This window comes from Rhinichthys klamathensis, unplaced genomic scaffold (assembly GCF_029890125.1).
Source record: "Rhinichthys klamathensis goyatoka isolate OS25496 unplaced genomic scaffold, OSU_Roscu_1.1 h1tg000819l_1, whole genome shotgun sequence".
Classification (NCBI taxonomy): Eukaryota; Metazoa; Chordata; class Actinopteri; order Cypriniformes; family Leuciscidae; genus Rhinichthys; species Rhinichthys klamathensis.
The window spans coordinates 440,577-465,503 of NW_026607205.1; the positions used below are offsets into that span (position 1 = coordinate 440,577).

Sequence of the window (24,927 nt, forward strand, 5' to 3'; positions counted from 1 at the left end):
TTCCTAAACTTAAGAATAAGTGTGATTCATAAAAGTTCCTAAGTGCTAAGACTTGGTCTCAGCTCCTAAATTATTTAAGAGAGCTGGAGAGGTCTTCTAACCTAGTTAGGAGTAACAAGATGGCAGCAGAGAGGTTAGGCCATGCACTTTTCAACGAAAATATGATGTATTGTAGTTAAATGAGTTGATCAAACAATAAAAAAAAAAAGTTTAATCATCAAGGTATTCTTTTTGTAACTTACCTTTAAAGGGGTCATATAATGGTGCATGCACTTTTACAAGTTGATTGTACTGAAATGTGTGTTGGCAGTGTCTGTACACAACCATCATATAATGATAAAAATCCATCCAGTGGTTTTGTTTTAATCTCCTTATATGTTTTCCCCTGCCTCAAATTGAGCGGTTCGACCGTGTGACGTCACACGCTCGGAAGCCCCTCCCACGATTGTTGATTGACAGGAGCGTCTCAACACAGACCCGCCCTCGCGGGTGAGATCAGCTCCATGAGAGAGCTGTCAATCATAGTCTGCGCGGACCGGCGCGGTCATTGTTGATACGCTGGAGCACTGTCTATGAGCAGAATGGCGTCTAAGCGATTGTGGTGTTCTGTTCTTGGGTGTAATAACGAACACAGTCATTTTAATGTTCCTAAATCCGACCCGCTGAAGACGCAGTGGCTGAGTTTGTTTTCGAAGGGAATATTCCCCACGAGCAACGTCAATGCTTTCCTGTTTGCGCAAATCATTTCTCACCAGACTGCTTTATAGACGAGGATCAGTATAAAGCTGGATTTGCTAAGAAGCTGCTCATGAAAAATGGATCGGTAGCTGCTACCAGATATTTCGTGTTCCTGCTGAATCTCCAGAAGAACGGAAGTGAGTGTAACGTTTTATTAAACTTTATATTAATATATTAATCTTTGCAAATCGCTAGCTGCACGCTTCACAATGAATGCGTCTAAGGTTTACACTCAGGGTACATTACGGCATGTTTTCTATGTATGACGTTCTCAATATAATTCATAATCCCACGTTTATACTGAACAAGGCGTTATGGTTATTGAGTTACAAATGGTGTACGCCAGAGCTCTGGTGTACGCATAGAACAGAGAGGCGGAGTCAGCAAAGCTCATGATCATTTAAAGTCATATGCACTGAAACGGCGTGCTGAAAACAGCTGTTTTTTACCAGGTAAAATAAGTGTTTTCTTACAATACTAATGAGAATTTTTAATTAAAGTATATTACAAACTTTTAATTTAGACCCTAAAGAATCATATTAGTTTGTAAAAAAATGGCATTATTATGACCCCTTTAAAAAGTTTCATAGCAATGAAATTAAAGTAATAATTATATTTTTGGCGACTGGAGAAATCAGCAGCACTGCACGGTGATGACTCGGGCCCTTCAGTCCACAGTTATAGGCTCTTGAATAGCACTATTGTGACACTGACCACACCAAATATACAGTGGTGGCCAAAAGTGATGTGCGGAGTTTAAAAAAAAAAAAAAGACCCTACAAGTTTGCTTAAACCATCAAATTATGTGGAAAATATGGCAAAATGACGTGACAAATACATTTATCAACAGCCCAGCAAGCAAGTATTGTGTTATAAAGTTCTGTTGCGTAGGTCCCGTCCGTAGCTCGCATTTAAAGACGAAGGCAGGGGCGCAGCGACCCCCGGGAGGTATGAGGTAGGCGCACGCGCACGGCAAGCGCGCTCATAATTGAAGCGACGCGCTCATTTTTTCCAGGCGCAGCGAGATGAAAACACCTCAACTTTTCATAATGCCGCAAACGCATCGCCGTTCATGTGACAAGAACAAACCAATCAGCTTCATCCTTTACGTAAACATTGAAAGCTCAGTCAACATGAACAATGGGGGTGCACCGGCTGCACCCAAACACTACGGGTGTTTTTCTCTTCTCCGTAAATAAATCTTGTAGCAGAGCTACAGCAAGCGTTTTTCGATGGTGTAAATCTATTAGCTACTAAAACTTCTTTGTCGTTGTGGAGAGCGCAGTGCATGGTTGCATAGCAACGACAGACAGCACGGGAAATCGGACCGAATTTTATTTTTAATAACAAAAGATTGCTAATGTGCATCAATGTAAATGGCAAGTAATTTATCTTTTTTTGACTCATTCTTTTTATAAAAATGATTTAAAGGCTGACATATGTGAGGTTTATCTTTTTATAAAACCTTTTTTGTGAAAAATTATTTAAAGGCTGAAATATGTGAGGTTTATCTTTTTATAAAACCTTTTTTGTGAAAAATTATTTAAAGGCTGAAATATGTGAGGTTTATCTTTTTATAAAACCTTTTTTGACAAAAATTTATTTGAATTTCATTTTACTATATGTGCCTATAGGGGTGGCAGGGGTTGGCGGCAATGTAAGTATCTGGATATTTGCCGCGGGGCGAGGGCTTCGATTACCTCTCTCTTTTTTGACCATACATGTTTGCATCCCTGAAATGAACCCGATTATGCCCTCGGGCCCTTGAGTAAATAAATAAATTAAATATGTGGCAGCCGTTGTGTGCAGTACACGTTCTTTTAACAAGCTGTTGTACTGATGTGATGACCAGTTATAGTTTTAGTGCTAGTAAGCCTATTTAGAGGTGCGGATTAATTCAGGTAGGACTGTGTGTAGACATATTTTATTATGTGTATTATGAGGTGGTCCGCGAAAATTCTTGATTACAAATAGTGGTCCACACACACAAAAAGTTTGAAAGTTGGGAGTCACAATAATCTTTGTGTGCCAAATCAATCTTTCGGAAGTTGTTTTGCAAATAGAAATAAAGCTTTCCTTTTACAGATCTGTCTTAGTCCCCTGGCATTTAAAGAAACAATAGATAAAGACAAAGTTATTAAAGTACGTGAACGAGGAATAAACTAGAAAGTAAACAATAACCAAATAGTTAGAGGTGTATTACCGAAAAAGGGGACCGAGCGCTGCTTTATATTAGAAATATAACGGTAGAGAATAAAGTAAATAGTTCCGGCCAGCTTAAAAAAAAAAAAAAAAAACAGCGTTCAGCTGCCTCGGTTATTAAATGGCCTTAAAAACAGAACATATAGTAGAAAAGGCAGCGAATTTGTAAAATAAAGTACCTTTTCAAAGTGCAGTACAACAAAAAACTATAACCTTACAATAACTCTGAATGTAGTGCAAATCAAACCAGTAAGTGTTCTTGTGTTAACATGCAGCAGGCGAGGCTGTGTCTTAGGTGGGCAGGGGGACTTCTGATCCGTTGATAAAACCGCGACCACCAATGAAGATTGCTGGTTTGCCCTCCTCTCGAGCTTTTTTTATCACTGGCCATAATTTGCTTCGTCGTTCTCTGTCTTCCTTAGAGAGATCCTCCGCAAATCTTAAACCGTTGTCGCGCAGGTGCGGTGACGTTTTGGCAGCTTCCCATACGGCGTCTCTGCAGACACGTGCGATGAACTGGATGATGATGCATCTGGGTCTGCCGTCATCCTGCCGCCTGGTGCCGAGGCGATGTACGTTGTCGATAGTGTCAGCCAGCCTGTTCTTCTCCTCCGGCAGAACAGCCTGACAGACCTCGATGGCCTTCTTTCGTACGTTTTCCTTATAAAGTCGAAGGTTCTAACTCCGAGACCCTTTGCTGAAAACTTTAGTTTGCAGAGCTCGGTAGAAAGCGTCTACTCACTCGGCCATCTTGGCACACCCCATTATAATTACATTAAATAATTGGTGTCATGCTGCTGTGACCTCACCCTTGCAGGCTCTCTATTGGCTGATTCAGAGGGTGAGGGCGGCCATTTTGCGTTGACATCATTGTAGTCCTTGGTTTGCAGCACTTAAGTCCCACTTCAGTCAGCACTTAAAGACCCACTCCGATGAAAATAATGTTTTTCTAGGTGTTAACATGTTCTTGTGGCATTTTTCTGATGTTAGAGGACATATCTTGAGAAAAAATAAGCTCAAAGTTGTATTTCTGAGTATTTCTACATTCAAATGGCTGTGAATCAGTAGCAGACGCTAAAATGCCAGCTAAAATAGACTGGAGTTGTGACGTAGTAACTCCACTGGGCGTCTCCACACGCGACGTCTTGGAGTGAAATAATAATCGGTGATCGGTGATAACTTTGATTAACTTCGGATAATAATAATTAACGTGTATATAATACTGTTGCCCCACCGGTATTGGGGGTGTAAGCTAGCGGGAGAGACAGAGCTCTCAGCAACGGGCAGGGGGAGGGGCGTCTCCGTGCCAACGGCTCCGCCCACAACGCAGAGGCGAATTGCTAATGAGCAACTGCCGCTCTGCTGAAGCGAAGTCCCAGAAAACGGCACAGGTTTTGTGATTTTGGCTAAAAATGGCATAATCATAATTTAAAGACCACTGGGAATGTTTAAAAATAGCTCAAAATATGATCGGAGTGGGACTTTAAGAATCAGTCTTATACTTTACTGAAAGCTGCTTTTAGCTGCTTTATAAAAGTCTCCTACTCTTAGAAAAGTCCTACTCTTTACTAAGTATTTTTTTACACTTAAGTCAAAGCTTAAGACTATTCTTAAGATCATTTCTTAGAAGTTTTATACATACGGGCCCAGATCTTTAGTGATGTAGTGCCACTTTAAACCAGGGGCGTAGCCAGTATTGGGCCAGGGCGGCACTGGCCCGCCCACATTACTCACTGGCCCGCCCAGGCAAGTTTGATAAAAATACATTTTTATTATTCAAATGTATTTATGAAAATATATTAATATATACCTGATTAATTGTTGACTGCTGTGTGTGTTTCATTTGTTTTCCGAATAAAATTTAACTGGTGAAGCAAGTTGTAGAAAGCCTTTCTCCGGAACGTTATTGGTTGCTATGGTTGCTGGGGGTTCCGACAGGAAAACTCTCAACGGCGTCGGCGCCACAATAATGGCTAAACAACTTTCTTTAATGTGCTATTTGGGAAAAAAAAAGCAAGAGTTGAGGAAGAAGACACGCCACTGCCTTCATCTTCCGAGTCCACCCAGCCCAGTTCTTCCGACTCATTACCCCAGGAGAAGGCTAGTCAGGTGTTGGCGCCGGCCGCTTCTTGCTCCCTCTCTCCCCGTCAGCCTGACGCGGGTTTATCCGCCGATCTAACTGTGATATTATTATTTTAGCTTACTTTATTTTCGGGTGAACTGTATTTGCACTGCTGAATAGAATAAAATAGACATTGTCTACTGGTTTTGTCCAGCCTTTATTGAGCTCTGTTGGTTGAACATGATGATTTGCCGAATATAAAGGTGTAACTGTTCTTTCAGTTTGTCTATTAATGTTAATTATTATTGAAGTCATTTTTCAATAATTATTATTATTGAAGTCATTTTTTTCTAGGAAAAACTATAGGCCCAGTCACATTTTCACTGGCCCACCCAAAATACAATTTCTGCCTACGCCACTGCTTTAAACCACGAGATGGCAGCAGCGGAAATCATTTTCACTTTATTTCAACTTTATTAAATTTAACTTAGTTAATGATAACAGCATGCGGTATTATTAATCACTTTGGTGTCAGAGCAGTTTTTTATACTACAAACAGTATTTGAATCCTGAAATCTAGTGTAGCTCATATTAAAATAATGTGTGTATTAATGAGTTTGTCCACAAGAGGGCAACACTGACCCGAGCCGCGCTTTCTGTCTCAGTCAGAGGAGACTGGAGGGCAAGAACAACACGCTGTTGTAAATCTGCTGTTCAAACCATAGGTTCAAACTGTTAGTACATTCATTCTGTTAAAGTCACTAATGTTCTGCTGATGTAAATCACTGTTAATAAATCAGAGATGATTAAATGAGCAGCTGATGGAGTTTATCAGATCATCTGAGTTTCACATTTAACATTCAGACTCTTGAAACTCTTCAGGAAACACGGCTGCGTCTCAAATCATATATTCTCTCAGAGATATTGCTTTGAAGAAGTTATTACTTCACAACTGCTAAAAAGGTACTTTCTGTGAATGTGTTGATTTATTTTCATCTTAGATTTAAATTATTAAAATCTTTTATTAGGTTTTAAATGAGGAAAACATATTATGAAAATATAACACACTTACACTATTTGCACTTATTCCTGTTAGTTACAAAGCCTAATACACTGACACCGTTTATCTAACAAGTATTTCTCCCGCTGGTTTGTACACATGAACAAAAACTAAACGAATTGGCAATGACTGTTTCAATGACAAATGTCAAGTTCAAAGCAGTGACTCATTTCTGGCTTGTTCAAGTTCTGCAGGTGAAAGGGAAATATATTTAAATTGTGCTTTTTTGGATATACTTAGTATATTTATCTTGTTCTATATTAAGTGCGTATTAAATGTGTTATTTTGAAACAACTTACAGTATATTAAATGTATTTCAAGATATGCTTAAGGTCAATTTTAAGCTATTTGCAATATATTTTAATATACTAAATTGTGCTTAAATGGAACCATTTCAAGTACATTTAAGTGTATTTCTTTACAGTTCATTTTAAATATACTTTCATATTTCTTAAACTACAGTTAGAATACATTTGAAGCTTCATTTTAATGTACTTCAAGAACATATCAATAGCATTTCAGCTCATTAGAAATATATTAGCATTACACAAACAGTTTTTTATAAAGTATTAGCAAAAATAATTAAATATATATGTTAAGGCTAACACACTCTGAAATCAAGAAAACTTAAATATACTATATTGTGTACATTGCAAAATAAATACATTAGAGTAAATGTAAAAAAAAGTACAGCATATATATAATCTCTTGAACATAATACATTATAATAAAGATCAGTGAAATGTTATGGCTGTATGTATTACTAAAAAGTACACTATGAATATTATGTGTACTTTTTAGTAATACAGCCATAACATTTCACTGATCTTTATTATAATGTATTATGTTCAAGAGATCACAACATATAATAAGAGTAATATTCAGAGGAAAAAAAGTGTTTTTAAGAGGTTTCTGAATGAGAGAAGGGTGGATGCTTGACGGATGTCTCGAGGAACCATCAACAAACTTGATTGATATTTTGGCCAGTTATGGAAACTAAGCCACAATTTTTCACCGGCCCCCGCTGAGTTTCAGTTCCCTTTCGTAGTCACTCCGAGTTACGTCGGATGACGGAGAATGGGGGTTTCGCCAGAAAGCCAATCCTCTTCGAGTATTAAAAAACGAGCCAATGGCAAAGAAATGCCATGGGTCTGCGGAATTTGCATAATGTATCTCCGCCCCACCGCGTGGGTATTTAAGGAGAGACACCTGCAACAGCAGATCATGTTTTCGCTTCGGAGCCAAGAGAACCTCTTCACTCCACAGCCACAAGACCTGAGTTTACAAGTCACTCACCTCTTCGAGACGAGCGAACTCTCCAGTGTTGGTGTGACGGCGGTACCCAGCGAGTCTTCACATTGCCTGCGATCTGTGCAGTGGTCTGCCTGACTTTGTGTTTTCTCCCTGGTAGCCTCAGCATTGCAGAGTTTTTCCTCTCCTAAAAGAGCTGCACGTGGCACGTCTTTTTAAAGATGTCTCGCCCGTGTTCTTCTGGTTGCGGTCGATATCTGTCATCTTCTGATGGGCGCGAGTGCTGCTTTGTGTGTCTGGGCTTTGAACACGCTAAAGCAGCGCTCGTGGATGACTCATGTTCCTTCTGTGGGAACATGGCCATCGCAACACTTAGATTAAGACTCAATGATCTTTCATTAAGAGTCCCCGCGTCCACCACCCGTTCTGCTTCCTCCACGAGAGGTGGTAGTTCGGCTGGGGGACAGGGTGATCTGAGGGTGACGGTGTGGAGCAATCCGACGATGCGTCCTCGGACCACGCCCCCCTCCGCTGTGTTGCAACCCGCGAGTGCCGCGGTGACTCAGGCGGGTCCTTCTTCGGAAGCCCCGCGTGTTTCATTCGGCGCTTCAGAGGATGACACGATGTCGATCGCGGCATCACAAGGTGGGCTTGATTCTTCGGGAAGTGAGGATGCGGCTGCGTTGCCTCCTTCGGGAGTCCCAGCGTTGCCCGTGTCGGATCCCGAGATGACAGCCATGCTGTCCCGGGCAGGCGTGAGCATCGGGCTAGAGTGGAACCCTCCGCCCTGCCCCGAGTGCTCGCGGCTGGACGATTGGTTTTTGGGTGCGGCTGCCGCCTCACGGCCTCAGCCAACCCCAATTCCTTTCTTCCCGGAGCTGCATGAGGAGCTGTCGAGATCATGGAAGGCTCCTTTGACCTCCCGTGAACGCTCGTCAGCTTTCTCCGCCTTTCCTCCCCTCGATGGCGCAGCTGTCCATGGGTACACTGGGATTCCCCCGGTGGAGCGCTCTGTTGCGATGCAACTGTGTCCACAGAGCGCATCCTCTCATGGTAATCCTAAGCACCCGTCCAAGGCCTGTAGATTCTCTTCATCTATGGTGGCGAGGTCTCACAGAGCTGCAGGACAGGCGGCTGCCGCCTTGCATGCGATGAGCACCTTACAGGTCTACCAGGCCCAGCTGCTCAGAGACATGCACGAGGGCAGGACTGACCCAGGGACGTTCGACGAACTGCGTGCCGCCACTGACATCGCTCTCCGGGCGACGAAGGTGGCCTCACGCTCCCTGGGTCAGGTGATGGCCACTAATGTGGTCCAGGAGCGTCACCTCTGGCTGAACCTGAACCTGGCATGTTGTCGTCTCCACAGATGCCTCTGCCACGGGCTGGGGCGCCATGTGCAATGGACATGCAGCCGCGGGCTCCTGGACAGGACCCCAGCGCCTCATGCATGTCAATTGCCTCGAGTTGCTGGCAGTACGCCTTGCCCTGCACCGCTTCCACGCGTTGCTCCTGGGTCAACACGTACTTGTCCGCTCGGACAATACCGCGACTGTAGCGTACATCAACCGTCAAGGTGGTCTACGCTCTCGCCGTATGTCGCAACTCGCACGCCACCTCCTCTTATGGAGTCAGAAGCACCTGAGGTCCCTTCGTGCTATTTACATTCCAGGAGTGTGGAACCTTGCAGCCGACGAGCTGTCACGGCTCCGGCCAACCTCTGGCGAATGGCGACTCCATCCCCAGTCGGTCCAGCTGATTTGGGACCAGTTCGGGGACGCACAGATAGATCTGTTTGCCTCCCACGACTCATCCCATTGCGCCCTGTATTACTCCCTGTCCGAGGGCACGCTCGGCACGGATGCACTGGCGCACAGCTGGCCGCAGGGCCTACGCAAATATGCGTTTCCCCCAGTGAGCCTTCTCGCACGGACTCTGTGCAAGATCAAGGAGGACGAGGAGCAGGTCATGTTGGTCGCCCCATACTGGCCCACCAAGACCTGGTTCTCCGAACTGATACTCCTCGCGACAGCACCTCCTTGGCCAATTCCTCTGAGGAAGGACCTCCTTTCTCAGAGACGGGGCACCCTATGGCACCCTCGTCCCGATCTTTGGAGACTCCACGTGTGGCTCCTGGACGGGACGAGGCAGGTTTGAGTACCCTGCCACCAGCGGTGGCGGCTACCATCACTTCCGCTAGAGCATCGTCCACGAAACATGTCTATGCGTTGAAGTGGAACCTCTTCGTTAACTGGTGCTCTTCTCGCCGAGAAGACCCCAGGAGATGCTCGATCAGCGTTGTGCTTTCCTTCCTGCAAGACGGGTTGGAGCGAAGGCTGTCTCCCTCCACCCTGAAAGTGTATGTGGCCGCTATCGCCGCATATCACGAAGCAGTTGAAGGTAAGTCTCTTGGAAAACACGACCTGATCATCAGGTTCTTGAGAGGAGCGAGGAGACTGAATCCTCCTCGCCCTCCTCTCGTTCCCTCTTGGGACCTCTCAGTGGTCTTAAGTGCCCTGCAGAGGGCTCCCTTTGAGCCTCTGCAATCAGCTGAGCTTAAGATCCTGTCAATGAAGACAGCGCTCCTGGTTGCGTTGGCCTCCATCAAGAGGGTAGGGGACCTGCACGCATTCTCCGTTGACGAAGCGTGCCTGGAGTTCGGGCCCGGTCACTCTCACGTGATCCTGAGACCCCGGCCTGGATATGTGCCCAAGGTTCCCACCACTCCCTTCCGGGACCAGGTGGTGAACTTGCAAGCGCTGCCCCGGGAGGAGGCAGACCCAGCCTTGGCACTGCTCTGTCCAGTACGCGCACTCCGTGCTTACGTAGACTTACGTAGACCTCTCTTATGGTGGGAAGCTGAAGGGAAAGGCTCTCTTCAAACAAAGGTTGTCTCACTGGATAGTGGATGCCATTGCTTTGGCATACCAGCAGCAAGGTCGACCATGCCCCCTTGGTGTGACCGCCCACTCCACCCGGAGTGTGGCGTCCTCTTGGGCTTTAGCGCGTGGCGCCTCACTGACAGACATCTGCAGAGCTGCAGGCTGGGCGACACCTAACACATTCGCCAGATTTTACAATCTCCGAGTGGAGCCAGTCTCCTCCCGTGTACTGTCTTTTTCAAGCTAACACGGGAACCGTTAGGTGTCTTCGCTTGCTCGCCACTCCACTCCACGGACTGGATACGTGCGATATTTCCTCAGGTAGCCTTCCTCTCTGAAGCCCTGAGTTCCTCCAGCACTGTTGACGCTGGCGCCAGTGTCTATTGCCTGTGCGTCGGCTAGGTGCCTCCGTGTGCATGGTTCCTCCTGCGAGCAACCCCCACATGTGTATTTCCACTGTAAGCCTCCTTGAGCATGTGTCTTTCCCTCGGCAAGCCACCTTGCCACTCCTGGAGTTGAAAGTAGATGCCACCCTACGGGTTGGTCACTCCAGTGTTCCTCCATATGAAGCCCCCTCGGGCCATAGGTGTATTCTTAAGTCCTCCCTACGGGTAGGCATGCTGCGGCATATCTCCCCTGAGATATGCTTCCCAGTGTACCTTGGTATTCCTGTGTTAAGTAGGACTCCTTCGTCCGTGCCTATATCACAACAGGGAGGTCAGACTTCGCAGGGCACTGGAAGACAGCTGTGAAGGTGGCGTGATTACACGGGGACCCCCATTCTCCGTCATCCGACGTAACTCGGAGTGACTACGAAAGGGAACGTCTCGGTTACGGATGTAACCCTCGTTCCCTGAGTAGGGAACGGAGACGTTACGTCTCCGTGCCACTTCCGCTGTACCGCTGGGTCGACGCCTAAGTTCAGTCTCGGCTCCTCAGCGAAGACATGATCTGCTGTTGCAGGTGTCTCTCCTTAAATACCCACGCGGTGGGGCGGAGATACATTATGCAAATTCCGCAGACCCATGGCATTTCTTTGCCATTGGCTCGTTTTTTAATACTCGAAGAGGATTGGCTTTCTGGCGAAACCCCCATTCTCCGTCATCCGACGTAACGTCTCCGTTCCCTACTCAGGGAACTAGGGTTACATCCGTAACCGAGACGTTTCATACACTCATAAAGTCACAGTAACTACACACTTTGCACAGTTTGTTATATTGTGTGTGTGTTATATTGTGTGAGTCCGCTGAAAGAGATAATCACGTGACAGGCTGAAAATGTATGTTAATGTTTACTAATGAACTTATTAAACATTATATTAATTATGATCATTAACAGATCATTATTTAATGTAAATTACTATGCTTACAAATGGCTTTAAACTTTCAAAGATCATGTAGTGATCATGTAGTAAGCACAGATTGTTCTTGCTCCGGCTTTAACTTCTTGATATTCGGCAGCCTTTCCACAACGGACCGAATGGTTTCGCTCGCATCTTTCTCCGCTGCCATTACTGAACTACAACTCAAAATAACACACATCATCAACGTCATCATTCTCAGACACTCCCTCTGTTCTCTGATTGGTCCGGTGAAACATTGACCGGAGAAAACCGAAGACTACACTACAACCCGAAGTACGGTCGGAGGCGGAGTCAGGCTAGTGAGAATTACCGTCTAAAAATAAATGTCTTAATAAATGGCGAAAGCGTGGGCACGGTTTATGAATTTGTGGGTACAGATTGCAAAATCTGAGAGCGCGGATTAGGAACTCGTGTACGGTTTATTAATCTGTGTGCACGATTTGTTAAACCGAGGGAACAGTTTATTAATTCCCGAGTACAGTTTTATAAACTTATTGTAACGGATTGGAAAACAGTCGCCACGGATTTATTTTTATTTATTTTTTTCAGGTGACTTCCCGGGCTCCGTATAACGGGATTGAAAACCTGTGTAAATATATTCACCATGGCCCATTTATGTACATAATAAAAATTATACAGTAGCCTTGAACCTTATATATATATATAGTGTGGTGGCAACAATTTTACATCACTGAATAAGACACAAACATGTACCAATTGTCTTTAAAGGTTATTTATTTTCTTGCAAGGAAAGGTCAACAGTCAAAGTGCCTGCAGAGAGTGACCATGAGTTGGGCATCCTTCCTTCTTTTAGTTGTTTCTCGAGGCTAAATGAAGATTTCTCTTAGCCATAACTAACACATTGTTAAGATTTGTCTATCATATTATATCCTATAATGGAGACCCTCTGTCTCGGTCATACACTTGGTCAAATGAACATACACATATATCGACACTATATTAATCTAATCACATATTTCTAAGATTCTAAATATAATTAAATGCCAACATGAAGAACATATTAAATTTCTTCCACAATATATATATAAATATATATATATATATATATATGCCTATGTATGTTTCTTTTCTTTTCATATTTTATTACATTATTTATGTAAATTAACGCCCAATAATTGAACAGTTTACAGTGTAATCCGGCAGTTCGGGAGTCAGGACGCAGCACAGCTCTGGCCATCATGGTCTTGGTTAAGCCGAAAATACATGACTGAAACATCCTCAGCATGTATTCCAGTAAAATATAAAACATAAAAATGACAATAGCCAATTCTGGCTCCATAGCTGCTTACTCAATTATATAAAATGAATGATCAGGATGGCAGTTCTCTCGCACCGTTGCTCGGCGTCAGGAGTGGTAATCGGGAACACTGATGCGCAGTTAGGAAATATGAAGGCACATGGTGCGTCCTTCGAAGGATGAAGTCTTCACATTGGGACACAGCTCCTGTGTCATCTTATCTCCATTTGCATGTTCATGCTGGCATGGAGAATTTGTGCAGTCTTTACACACAAGTATGATAAAAAATATCATGATGCAATTTTGTACACCATTGATTATGAAATCAAAAGATGATTATTTTGATACCAAGAAAGAGGGGATTTGAAGACATTAAACAAATGATACATCATCTTTGTATATCAACATTTGAAAATACTCTAACATAACTAAAGAATCATAACTAGGCTAATAAAACATAGGGGCATGCATAAAACACAGGAGAAATACTATAAACATTTGATAAAGTGTGTGTGTATGAATGGAGTAAGTGTCCTTGTGTACTGGAAGTTTATCTCTATAGTCTTTGACCACATGCTCGTCTGTCTCCTGCTGTCGGTGAGGCTTGCTAAACTTATCATGTGTTGGAAAAGGAACATGATGGAGAGTATTTATCAGGTTAGATGAATCACACTGATGCTTTCTAAAGGAGAAACACAGAAATATAACACACAGATTAATATAACATCAGATTTCTGATCAGTTTTCACTCTATTTCTCTGTCTCACCTTTTCTGTGACTCTGAAACATCACAATGAATCTGTGAAACATGAGAAACTGTGAATGAAGAACACAAACATCAGAATATAGCATTCGCTCAAACAGCGATAATTCATAAATCAGTGTCTCTGCGATGGAAGAATCTTATAAACGCGCACAGTTGTGGATGTAAATTTACAATATTTATAATAAAGTTCCAGCAACCAGAGTTTAGAACTGATTTACACATTTAGACACCAGAGAAGATGAAACATATATATGAAAATAAGTGTATGATGTTAAACATCATAAACACTCACAGTTCGGTTTCAGTCTGCCCATGCTGTTGTGTCTGACTAGACTCGGCGTGTTTTTCTGTTCTGGTTCATCAGATTGTAACGTTTTGTCCTGTTGGTTCCCCATTCTTCTCTTTCTCTCTTGTCACGTTTATTTATTCTGTAGTTTGTGAAGCTCATGTTCTCCGATGCTGTAATTTCTCATATATTTTGCCTTTGGTAATATCTGTTCAAAACAATACAGTGGTTCAGTTCAGAGAGAAGTTTAAAATCAGTTAATGATTGTTGAGAAATACAGGTTTACATTTCAGTTTCACTATAAATGTAAACACTATAAAAGCGACATACATGTCTGGATTTAAATTAATTAATTAATTGATAAAATCTCTTTACAAAACAATTAAAGATAAAGTGTTTTAATTACCATGTGATGAACAGAAGAGATGAAACATGCAGTGTAGATCTGAGAGAGATCAGACCGTTCAGAAACATCTGCTTTACACAGTGTGAAGTGTGTTAAACTCCTCCTCTGGTGATACTGATGCCGGATCAGAATACACACACACACTCAGTTATTCAAGCCACACCCTCACCTAAATAGGTCATGTTTCTATAAATAATCCCACTGTCAGTGAAATGAAAGTAAAGTGCACTGTATTTGCAAAAGTTTTCCACCTTACAGCTGTACCTTTATTTTAGGCAAGATATCGCATCAACTGTGCAGGTTTGGTTGTGGTTTTTCTGTTAACTCAGAGTATAAACTGGTTCAACTGTGTTCATGTGGTTTTGTGTCATGCTCGGCTTGTTTTGTGCACTGCAGACCGATCGGTTTATGCACTGCAAAAATGCTTGTGTTTGATACAGGCCCGGCTGACAGATTACTGTTATCTGTAAAACAGTAAACAATGAAAAGAACGAGAGAGTCGCGTCTGCTCTTCTACAGCTTCTCTGCAGATTTCTTTATTTAATGCACAATAAGTCAATTTGAGCACAACAGTTGCTTTTCAAAGCATTAATTCACATTATTTTGTCTGTCTCATTACATCACTTTTGCCACTTTTTTTTCACTAAAAACGTATAGCTTTACATATAGCATATAGCTACATATAAGTTATGATGAGATCACACTACTTTATGTCTTTACGTGTAGATCACAGATATGTAGAATTTAACAGCCCTGCGCAATAATCACATACTGTTTATCTTGGCCAATCCTGAAAACATTTGATGATAATGAAAATAAATTAGCTATTATAAGTCTTTAATAAGTATGTGGCTTTTGACATATATATATATATATATGTGTGTGTGTGTGTGTGTGTGTGTTATGTATATATACATAAACGCACACCTCTCAAAAACCATATACTTATCAAAGATAAATTAATCTTTAATTCAAGTTTTGTATTTGATGTCTGTCTTTTATGTCAAATTTAGTCAGTTTGTTTTGTTTTTGTATAGTCCAAATGCCAGTTCAACCTTACGCCAGTGTCTCCACTGCCAGATTAAGATGAACTGCCGACACCGGTCCTGTTTTAAGGTGATTGTGCATAACGAACACAGTTTCTTTATGTGTTATTGGAATTATTTTAATACTCAATGTATTTCTGTTTCTCTTTTCGTAGTGTGGAAAATTGCTTCATTTTAAAAATAAGCAATCAGTGCGTTTGGCAAAGTTTCGTGCCAAAGCCCAGCAGTGGCTAAAACAACAGTTAGGTCATGGAATCAATCCAGTCCTTGACAATTCAGCCATCATGGTAAGCAAAGTTCTAGTGTTACGACCCCCGAATTAGTCCAGGGGTTCGGGAGTCCAACATTTTAAATGTGGCATTATAGAGGAACATATATAAGCCATGGTACTTTGTACAAAAGACCCAACAATCAAGCTTACTGTGCAAAAAGCCAAACCCTTTATTCAGTAAACAAGGTAAGTGGCAAAAGTGAAGTGAATTAATCTATACGAATATAGATTAATATATATGTAACACGTTGTATCACTCTATTGTAAAGTTCTAAATAAACTGATCAGGTTGAATGGGCACAGTATAGTTAACGTCTAAGTTCGGAAAGGAGGATTGAGACAGTTCGCTCGTCCGCAGTCAACTCAAGAAGTACACATCAACTGGAAACAAGGAGGAAGAAAAAAACCAACCTGCATAATGCAGAGAACTTGTCACTCATTGACATTATCTGAATTGACAACAGATATAAATCACATGAAATTTCAGATCTTTTGCTTTTCTTTGTTCAATTGTATATTAACTCATTAACTTGGTTTACAAAGAAAATCCTGGGAGAATATACCCACTTAAATCAACATTAGACAGAGCAATGTCTGACATATTATTATTGTTATATGACTCAAAACTAAATGAAACTACTAAATGTCATATATACATATTCATCAAATCACTTACTCTGATTATTTTACAACAATATCCCCAGAGTTAATTAACATCAAACTATCGTCAAATGGCTCTGTTTACACAAACCAATGCACATTGATTAGTATGTGACGCAGTTGATTTTAACATCACATTGGATTCAACTCCGATTGGTTAAATGACAAAACTATCCTTTATCTATTTGTCACAACATGGATATTTCAATATTTACTCATCATCAGTTAGTTATCAATCATATTTCTTATCGCAAATCATTAATTGAACACACATGACTGATTACAAAAGCAACAACAGAGTAAGAAAACACTCACCGGAGTTCTTCGAAATAAAAGTATGAAAAGATGTTTCTTCCCCCGGATTTCAGTAGAAAAGAACTTAAAAAAATGTTCTTCACACTCTATTTCTTTCTTTTGTTTGAATAGTTACACTCTGAATCGTCTTATTCTTTCTCCGCTCTCTCTTGCGTTTTATAATAATACTTTTTTTCCAATTATTTTACTAGTCACGGAGAAACGCCCTCTAGTGGCAAAATAGTAGTTACTACATTTTTTTTCAAGTTAAGAGTCTGTTAACTACCTAAATTTAAAGGGGTTACATATATATAAATGGACATGAGATACAGAATTTCTGTAAGATAGATTAAGTTAATGAAAAGAGAAAAAGATAGACGTGGACGGCGCCAAAGAAAAGAAAATAACAAAACCAAACGAAGTCTAGCTGTTAAATAACCTCTAATCCTAACTAAGAAAATAAAGAAGAAAACAATAATCTTCAGCGTCCAAGACGCCCTACCTAATCTCCACAAACTAACAGAAAACAGAAATACAGGGAGTGGCACTCGCCCCTAACCGAGTTCACTCATACATAAACTCAGCATCACACAGAGTGAACGAGAACCACAGCTTTAAAGGGATACTCCACTTTTTTTGGAAATAGGCTCATTTTACAACTCCCCCAGAGTTAAACTGTTGAGTTTTACCGTTTTTGAATCCATTCAGCCCATCTCTGGTTCTGGCGGTACCACTTTTAACATAGCTTAGCATACATCATTGGAGTGGACAAGACCATTAGCATTTCTAAAAAAAAAATGACCAAAGAGTTTCGATATTTTTCCTATTTAAAACTTGACTCTTCTGTTGTTACATCGTGCACTAAGACCGACGGAAAATGTAAAGTTGCGATTTTCTAGGCTGATATGGCTAGGAACTATACTCTCATTCCTGCGTAATAATCAAGAAACTTCACTGCCGTACCATGAGTGCAGCAGCGTAATGATATGACGCAGCGCCTGAAAATAGTTCCGTTGTGTTGACGGAAGGTGGCCTATTTTCAGGCGCTGCGTCATATCATTACAGGGTATACAAAGTCATGACAGAAAGCTGCGTGGTCTGAGTCTCAGCGAGCCGAGAGCTTCTGTGGAAACGTCTGGCGTGCACTCTTATTCCCCAGGTGGCCTGTTCCCATTGGTGACAGCGAGAAGAGGTGACGTCAGCGCTAACAATGATTGACAGGTCACTTAGCCAATCACGGGTACCTGCAAAAGCGAAAGTAACCGAGAGAGAGCGGGAAGAGAAACACAAGAGAACACACACACGCAATACAGGAATACTAACCCAGGCGAACTTCCGGCAAATTTGAGATTTGCTCTGCAAGTCAGTCTGGCCAAGAGCCCATTCAAGCTCATCTCCAATCTTTCCAAATTGAGGCACATTCACAAACGTTGAGGTGGGCTTTACACGATGACAATCGCTCTGATTGGTTTTAGCTCTATCCAATTGCGCCCAGAGGCATTTGAGCGACGTCTGTTGGTGACGCCCCTTTGGAAATGATTTGTCTATGAACCTTCCCCAGACCATAACTCGGTTACGAATGAGAAGGGGCTGGTTTTAACCAGGCTAGCAAAGTTCAACATTCTAATTAAATAACCTCACACTTTGTTCTAAACTAAAACTTTTACTGTATTTAGGAGGCTATACAATATAAAGATGTTTTACATACATACATAAACATAATACATTACATGATCATGAATAAATTGTAATTCCTGTAAACTGACAGTTCAAATAAAAAGTCATTCATATTATTTCCACTAATTTGGCACTAATGCGCAGAACTCTTGTAAATAAAAGAGCTAATAAGCAGTTGGTAAAGTCACACATCACTGCAGCTGCATTAGAAGCTCTGGTTCCCAGAAAAAGGAGAACTACTACACATGCACAATGACTAAATCTAAACAAAATGTACAGATTTAACTCTATTTGACACAGTCTTATGACACAGTTTGTGTCAGATAGGAGTTTCCCATTCAAGTAAATATCAGTTAGCCTTGCATAATCTAAAAAAAGTTGCCTGGAGGCGTTGCAAATATGGCTACAAGTGAACTGATGTTCATTGAAAGCAGAAAGCTTGTCAAACTCAACTTTAGCTAAACCTTGATTTGTTTTTGTTTTTTGCTGAAATAATACAGTCTGAATAACCTTTCAGAATTTTTGTATGGTATAATATAAATAATAAGCCTGGACATAAAAAAAAAATAACTCAAAAACCCAGCTGAGGGACATATGGTGATGGAAAAAATGCTCATCCTCTTTGAGCATATTTTAAAGGGTAAATTGTATTTGTACTGTAGCTATACAAGTTTCTATGTTAAACTGCACTTTATTTCAAAGTTTTTTTTAATGTGTTTTAATATGACTAATGGTACTTTTTTTAAGGTTTGAGTCCAGAAGAACAAGAGGTCACAGAAGGTAATGAAGCAGAAAGGCAGGACTTGAAAGAGGCTGTAGAAGATGAAGAGAACATTATACTGGAAAACAGTGTAGAAGTGGAAAGACTGGAAGATGAAGAGCAGATCGAAGAACAACAGATAGAAAGTGAGGTGGAAGACCCAGAGAGGCCTGTTGAGGAACAGAGATTAAACAGTCCAGAAAAAGAACAAGACGACACAGAGGGTTATAGGACAGAGACTCAGGACTTAAAAGACTCTGTAGAAATATGAAGAGAACATTTTATCAGAGAAAAATGTAGAAGTGAGGATAAAGGAAAGATCGGACAATAAAGAGCAAATTGATTCATGACTGGAAAAATAGTCTGCAGGTGCATTTTGAAATGTTTATGTTTAAACTAATCATCTTATAACGAATGTCATTTTTTCAGTTTCTGAGTATGAATTATCAAATGCATTGAAAGGCAACAATATACAAGCACTGTTAAAGGTTTACCACAAGCTCAACTGACTGGCTTTTCTCATGTACGAGTCTTTTCAATCCTTACTGTAGTCTCTCTCTGTGTGTGTGTGTGTGTGTGTGTGTGTGTGTGTGTGTGTGTGTGTGTGTGTGTGTGTGTGTGACCTCCTGATTAAACTCCTTTCCACAAATTTTACATGGAAATAAAAACAGTATAAATAACAAAAATAAATAACAGTTTACAGTCTTATTAAGTGCAAACAATAAGTGCAACCATAATCAAAGTTCTCTCTCAATATTAAAAGTGCAAACAGAGACCAGATCCACAACCACAGTCCTAAGCTCAGATATTGATATTGATTTTGGGAAACAGATTGTGCAGTGTATTTCATCAGGGCTTTTTACTTTCTCTTTCGAATTTTGAAAAAAATAATAAAATAAAGAATCACAGCAGAGTTAAAGGATCTACAGATGAAAATGTGTTTTAAAGCAACAAAAAATGAAAACGTACAGATTAATATTGAAACTTTCATTTTTGGTAAACTTCCTGTTGTGGCCGATTTTAAAATGTACACATTTTCCTGTTGTGGCCAAATTACAAAGTTTTTGATGTAGGGTCTAATGCACGCATATTCTCATAATACATTTAATTATTTATGTACACTTTTTTTCTTTATTTTATTTTTTGCTTGCAAATATAAATGTCCTAAATTAACAATTTAATCTAATAATATACTCCTCCTAACTTTTATTATTCAGATTCTGATAAGCAAACTTCACGTGTGACTGAATAATGTCCCACAAAAGGACTGACTAGAAAAAGATGACTAAAGACATGCAGAGAAAACTGTCCGGCTTGCCTGTGTATTTTCACTCCTACTCTCACATACACTTCAGGTGAGGCGCATCTCAAACATGCCTTGCTTTAGATCAAACCCATTTTAGATTTGCGTCGAACCCAAGAGTCATTTATCCCGAGAGCTGCCCACAAAGTTACTTGCGTTTTGAGTTTGATTCTTGCTTTTCAGATCGTGAAATTTGAATGTAGTAATGTATAATATATTGTGTAATGTAGTTGTGTTGCTGTTATGAGTTTTAACTGGGAGAACAGACATTCTCTGTTATTATTCTCTGCATAATAAGCACAGGATGACTCACTAACACACTGGAAAAAGTTCACTCTCAAAACACTCCATTCACACGTGATCCGCTCTCAAACACAACTTTCAGATGCTGTGCAGAATTCAATGAGAATAAAACATAATCCTCAAAATAAGAATCACCATCATCAAATATACAAAAAAATAGCATTAAATGAAGCATTAACGGCTTATTTTCAGTGTCGAGCAACAACAGCATTTCTACAGCAGCACAGAATAACCCTAAAGCACACAGACCCGACAACAAGAGATGAAAACCACACACACACACACTTCCTTAATGAACTTCATGTGGTTTCTGTGTAGTTCCCGCTCATGTATTATTTTTACAAAACTCTAAACACATTTCTGCAGCAGCACAGAATAACCCTAAAGCACACAGAGCCGACAACAAGAGATGAAAACCACACACACACACTTCCTTAATGAACTTCATGTGGTTTCTGTGTAGTTCCCGCTCATGTATTATTTTTACAAAACTCTAAACACATTTCTGCAGCAGCACAGAATAACCCTAAAGCACACAGAGCCGACAACAAGAGATGAAAACCACACACACACACTTCCTTAATGAACTTCATGTGGTTTCTGTGTAGTTCCCGCTCATGTATTATTTTTACAAAACTCTAAACACATTTCTGCAGCAGCACAGAATAACCCTAAAGCACACAGAGCCGACAACAAGAGATGAAAACCACACACACACACTTCCTTAATGAACTTCATGTGGTTTCTGTGTAGTTCCCGCTCATGTATTATTTTTACAAAACTCTAAACACATTTCTGCAGCAGCACAGAATAACCCTAAAGCACACAGAGCCGACAACAAGAGATGAAAACCACACACACACACTTCCTTAATGAACTTCATGTGGTTTCTGTGTAGTTCCCGCTCATGTATTATTTTTACAAAACTCTAAACACATTTCTGCAGCAGCACAGAATAACCCTAAAGCACACAGAGCCGACAACAAGAGATGAAAACCACACACACACACTTCCTTAATGAACTTCATGTGGTTTCTGTGTAGTTCCAGCTCATGTATTATTTTTACAAAACTCTAAACACATTCTCCCTCCCTAAAAAACACATCACACTGAGATGCTCTGGTGCTGCAAAACACTAAACAACTACAACACAACTAGAGTTACAGTTTTTCTCGATTGTTTACACACATTTTCTGAAAGAATGCCTCATATTCTCAGAACTCTACACACAAATCAAAAAACACACACACAATGGGCAAAACCCCTCAATTCTCCTGCAAAATGAAACTTTACATTCAAAACAATGTTATTTCTTCTCAAAATGGTATTTTGTTTTCAAATGACACACACAAACCATCATATGAATAGACATTTATAAAAACCAGTTGAACACTGATGTGCTCAATGTAAAACACTATGATGAATGGAAAACACTTCTTCTCCATTCATCATAATGACTTAGGCCTTTTTTTGTTCAGTGTTACACTTACTACAGACAGTACATACATAAGTGTGTAGTAAAATATTTGAGAATATTGTTTTTATACTCAGAACACACAAATACACGGTAACAAATATATTTTATTTTTCCCACAAAAACAATGAACAGAGTGTGCATCCCATTCCCAACCAACACAAAGTTGCACATACACTACATACAAAACAACAGAAGAATTTACTGTACACAGTTAAAGCGCATGTTTTCATAGGAAAAGAATGGAAAAGTAGCGCAGTGGAATGGGGGAAAAAACGTAAGGTTTAGCCAACAAAGTGAACAAATACTATACACAGTTATACACACTTACAGTAGCCTCTATTACTCACATCAGCATGTGCGAGTGTTCACTATAAGAGGCAGGAACACTAGTGTGTCAGTAAAGCAGAAGTGCAGGATTGAGACACACATCTGAAGAAGAAACTGTTCATGAGTCTGTAAAACAGTCCAGGAGTGAACAGATGATGATGATGATGATGATGATGTCAGTGATGTTGTGTGTTTTTGAGAACATGATGAAGGGTTTGATGACCTTTGACCTCAGTTTCGACATCAGAATCACTCTTTACAGGCCCGTCTGGATCACAGGACACTAGAAATCACAAATATATCAGATTATCCTGATTGCTTTGGGTTTGTTTTTATGTCCTTGATCTATAATACATTCTGTCAACATTTTGTAAACATCTGAAAACATTGATCTGTGACTGTAGAAAGTGATGAATCTCTCTGAATGTGGAACTTTATAACAGGATTGTCGATTGTGAAGACAATAATATTAAGAGACTATAAGAGTCATAATGATCAAACACTCACAGGTTGGCTTTATTCTGTCCATACTCTCACATCTATCACGTCTCTCTCCTCTTTCCTCTCGTGATTCTCTGGTTAGTGTCTCATTTCTGTCCTCCATGTTTCTCTCAGTCTTCTTGTTTTCTGCTGATCTGTGATTTCTGCTGATTTTCTTTCTCCACTCCATTTGAATCTGTTCATCACACAGACAACACACACAGTTTAGTTAAAGCCAGATTAATGTAGCATCAAAAATAAAAGGAATATAAAAGTGCAGTAACCATCAGCATCAGTCTTTCCTCATGTTCTAGTTCATCCCTCTATAGATACGAGGAAAAGAAACTAGGACAGAGAAATTAAAGAAAGATGATTTTGTAAATTGCTAAAGTGTTTTTGTATAGTTATGAAAGTTAAGCATCACTTTAAAGCATCGTTGCTCAGCATGAACACAGAATCCTTTCATCTAAAATCATAATTCACACAAGAACAACATTGGTAATAAAACTATACAGATACAGCACTGTTACGTCCAAATGCGTATAGTTTGTGAGAGCTGCTACTGAGGTATATTTTTCTTTCTTTTGTTGTTGTTTTGTGTCTTTCACTGTAACTGTAACTAATTGTGTCATAAGCATCATAAAAGCAAGCAGAACTGTCAGTCGGAGAACCTTTCTCCAGAGATCTGTGTCCTGCCGGTCCAGTTGTTGGAAGCGGTTGTGCTTTTTGGATCTGTGTGACTGTTTGCATTCCCCCTTTATTTTTTATTTTTTTTAAAGGGGTCATCGGATGCAAAATTCACTTTTATATGGTGTTTGCATATAAATGTGTGTTTGCAGTGTGTGGACACAACCACCATACAATAAAGAAAATCCATTCCCTCCTTGTTTTTATTCCTCAAAAATGAAGCATCACTGAACTGAGTTAAGCTGGACTGTGACGCTATTCTCTTCTGGAAACACACTCTGTGTCATTATTGTCCTGTTATCTCTGTAAAGCTGCTTTGAAACACTCTGTATTGTAGCGTTATATAAATATATATGTGACGTGACTTTACTTGACTTGACACAATCTACTTAATACAGACAAAAGAAAAACAACAAATCAAAAAAATATATGATCATAATCTATGACAAAAATGCTATTAAAACTGGATTACTCAACCTGGTCTCATAGGAAATACGTACCCCTGCACACTTTTTGCAGCGCCACAAATATGTACCACCCGGTACGTATTGCTTCACTTTTGTCCACTGGGGACAAACGGAATAAACGGAATAAACGGGACAAGGGACGTCGCGTACGGGACAAATCAATTAGGCCCAATATACGGGATTTTATGTGTACTTTGTTTTGTATGGCCTTCAGGTTTAAAAAAATAAATGACTGAGAAAGTAATCTGATCGGCCTGCACCATTGAAAAATATGGAGGAAGAATTGCACCGTGATCTTGATGAAATAATGGCTGATTTGGAGGAGATACATGTATTTTGTATAAAATTAAGTATGTAGCACGCATTCTGCATCAAGCAGTATTTCACTAATGTGTGCAAAGAAAATTTTCTTTCCATTTTGGAATTTGGTACTACCACTGTTTGTATTTTTTGCAACTTCCATAAATGATATTCTGAATCTTGTTCTACTTCTTAAACGTGTGTATTTCTAAGTCATTGTTCTACCTCTTATGTTTGAGTAATACAGAGTGAGGAGGCAGTCAAAACAACACCTAAAAAACGAAAAAGAAAGAAGATTGATCCAAAACTGAAGTGGAAAAAAAGAGACCGAGAAGGATTCTTGGTCTATGAGAAGCGCAAACCAAAGACAGGTATGTTTTTTCATGTTTTAGATCCTTTGATTTTTCACCAAGTATTGTGTAAATCAAATATTCTTTTCTGTTTACTTTAGACCGATCTGGAAGACCAGTGGCCTCAACCATTGCCTCTGCAAGTAACCCTCAAGAAGTTGAGCTCGGTAAGCAATTGATTCTGTTGATTTCATGTACGAGTGTGTTCAACCAAATACTGTATTGTCTTTGACTTTTATACCCTGAAGTCT

The 24,927-nt window shown here is 40.4% G+C and overlaps 1 protein-coding gene across 1 annotated transcript; it reads left to right on the forward strand.

The window, feature by feature from the left end:
- The first annotated feature begins 18,807 nt into the window (after positions 1-18,807).
- On the forward strand, positions 18,808-19,253 carry LOC130078131 (uncharacterized). Its single transcript, XM_056243642.1, has 2 exons — positions 18,808-18,862; positions 18,970-19,253. The coding sequence occupies exons 1-2, from the start codon at positions 18,817-18,819 to the stop codon at positions 19,251-19,253; spliced, it is 330 nt and encodes a 109-aa protein (XP_056099617.1). The 5' UTR covers positions 18,808-18,816.
- Positions 19,254-24,927: the final 5,674 nt, after the last annotated feature.

Coding starts and splice junctions, on each gene's coding strand:
- LOC130078131 (XM_056243642.1), top strand. CDS start 18,817: ATGGTGATGGAAAAAATGCTCATCCTCTTTGAGCATATTTTAAAGG. Junction 18,863..18,969: donor CTTTGAGCATATTTTAAAGG/GTAAATTGTATT, acceptor ACTTTTTTTAAG/GTTTGAGTCCAGAAGAACAA.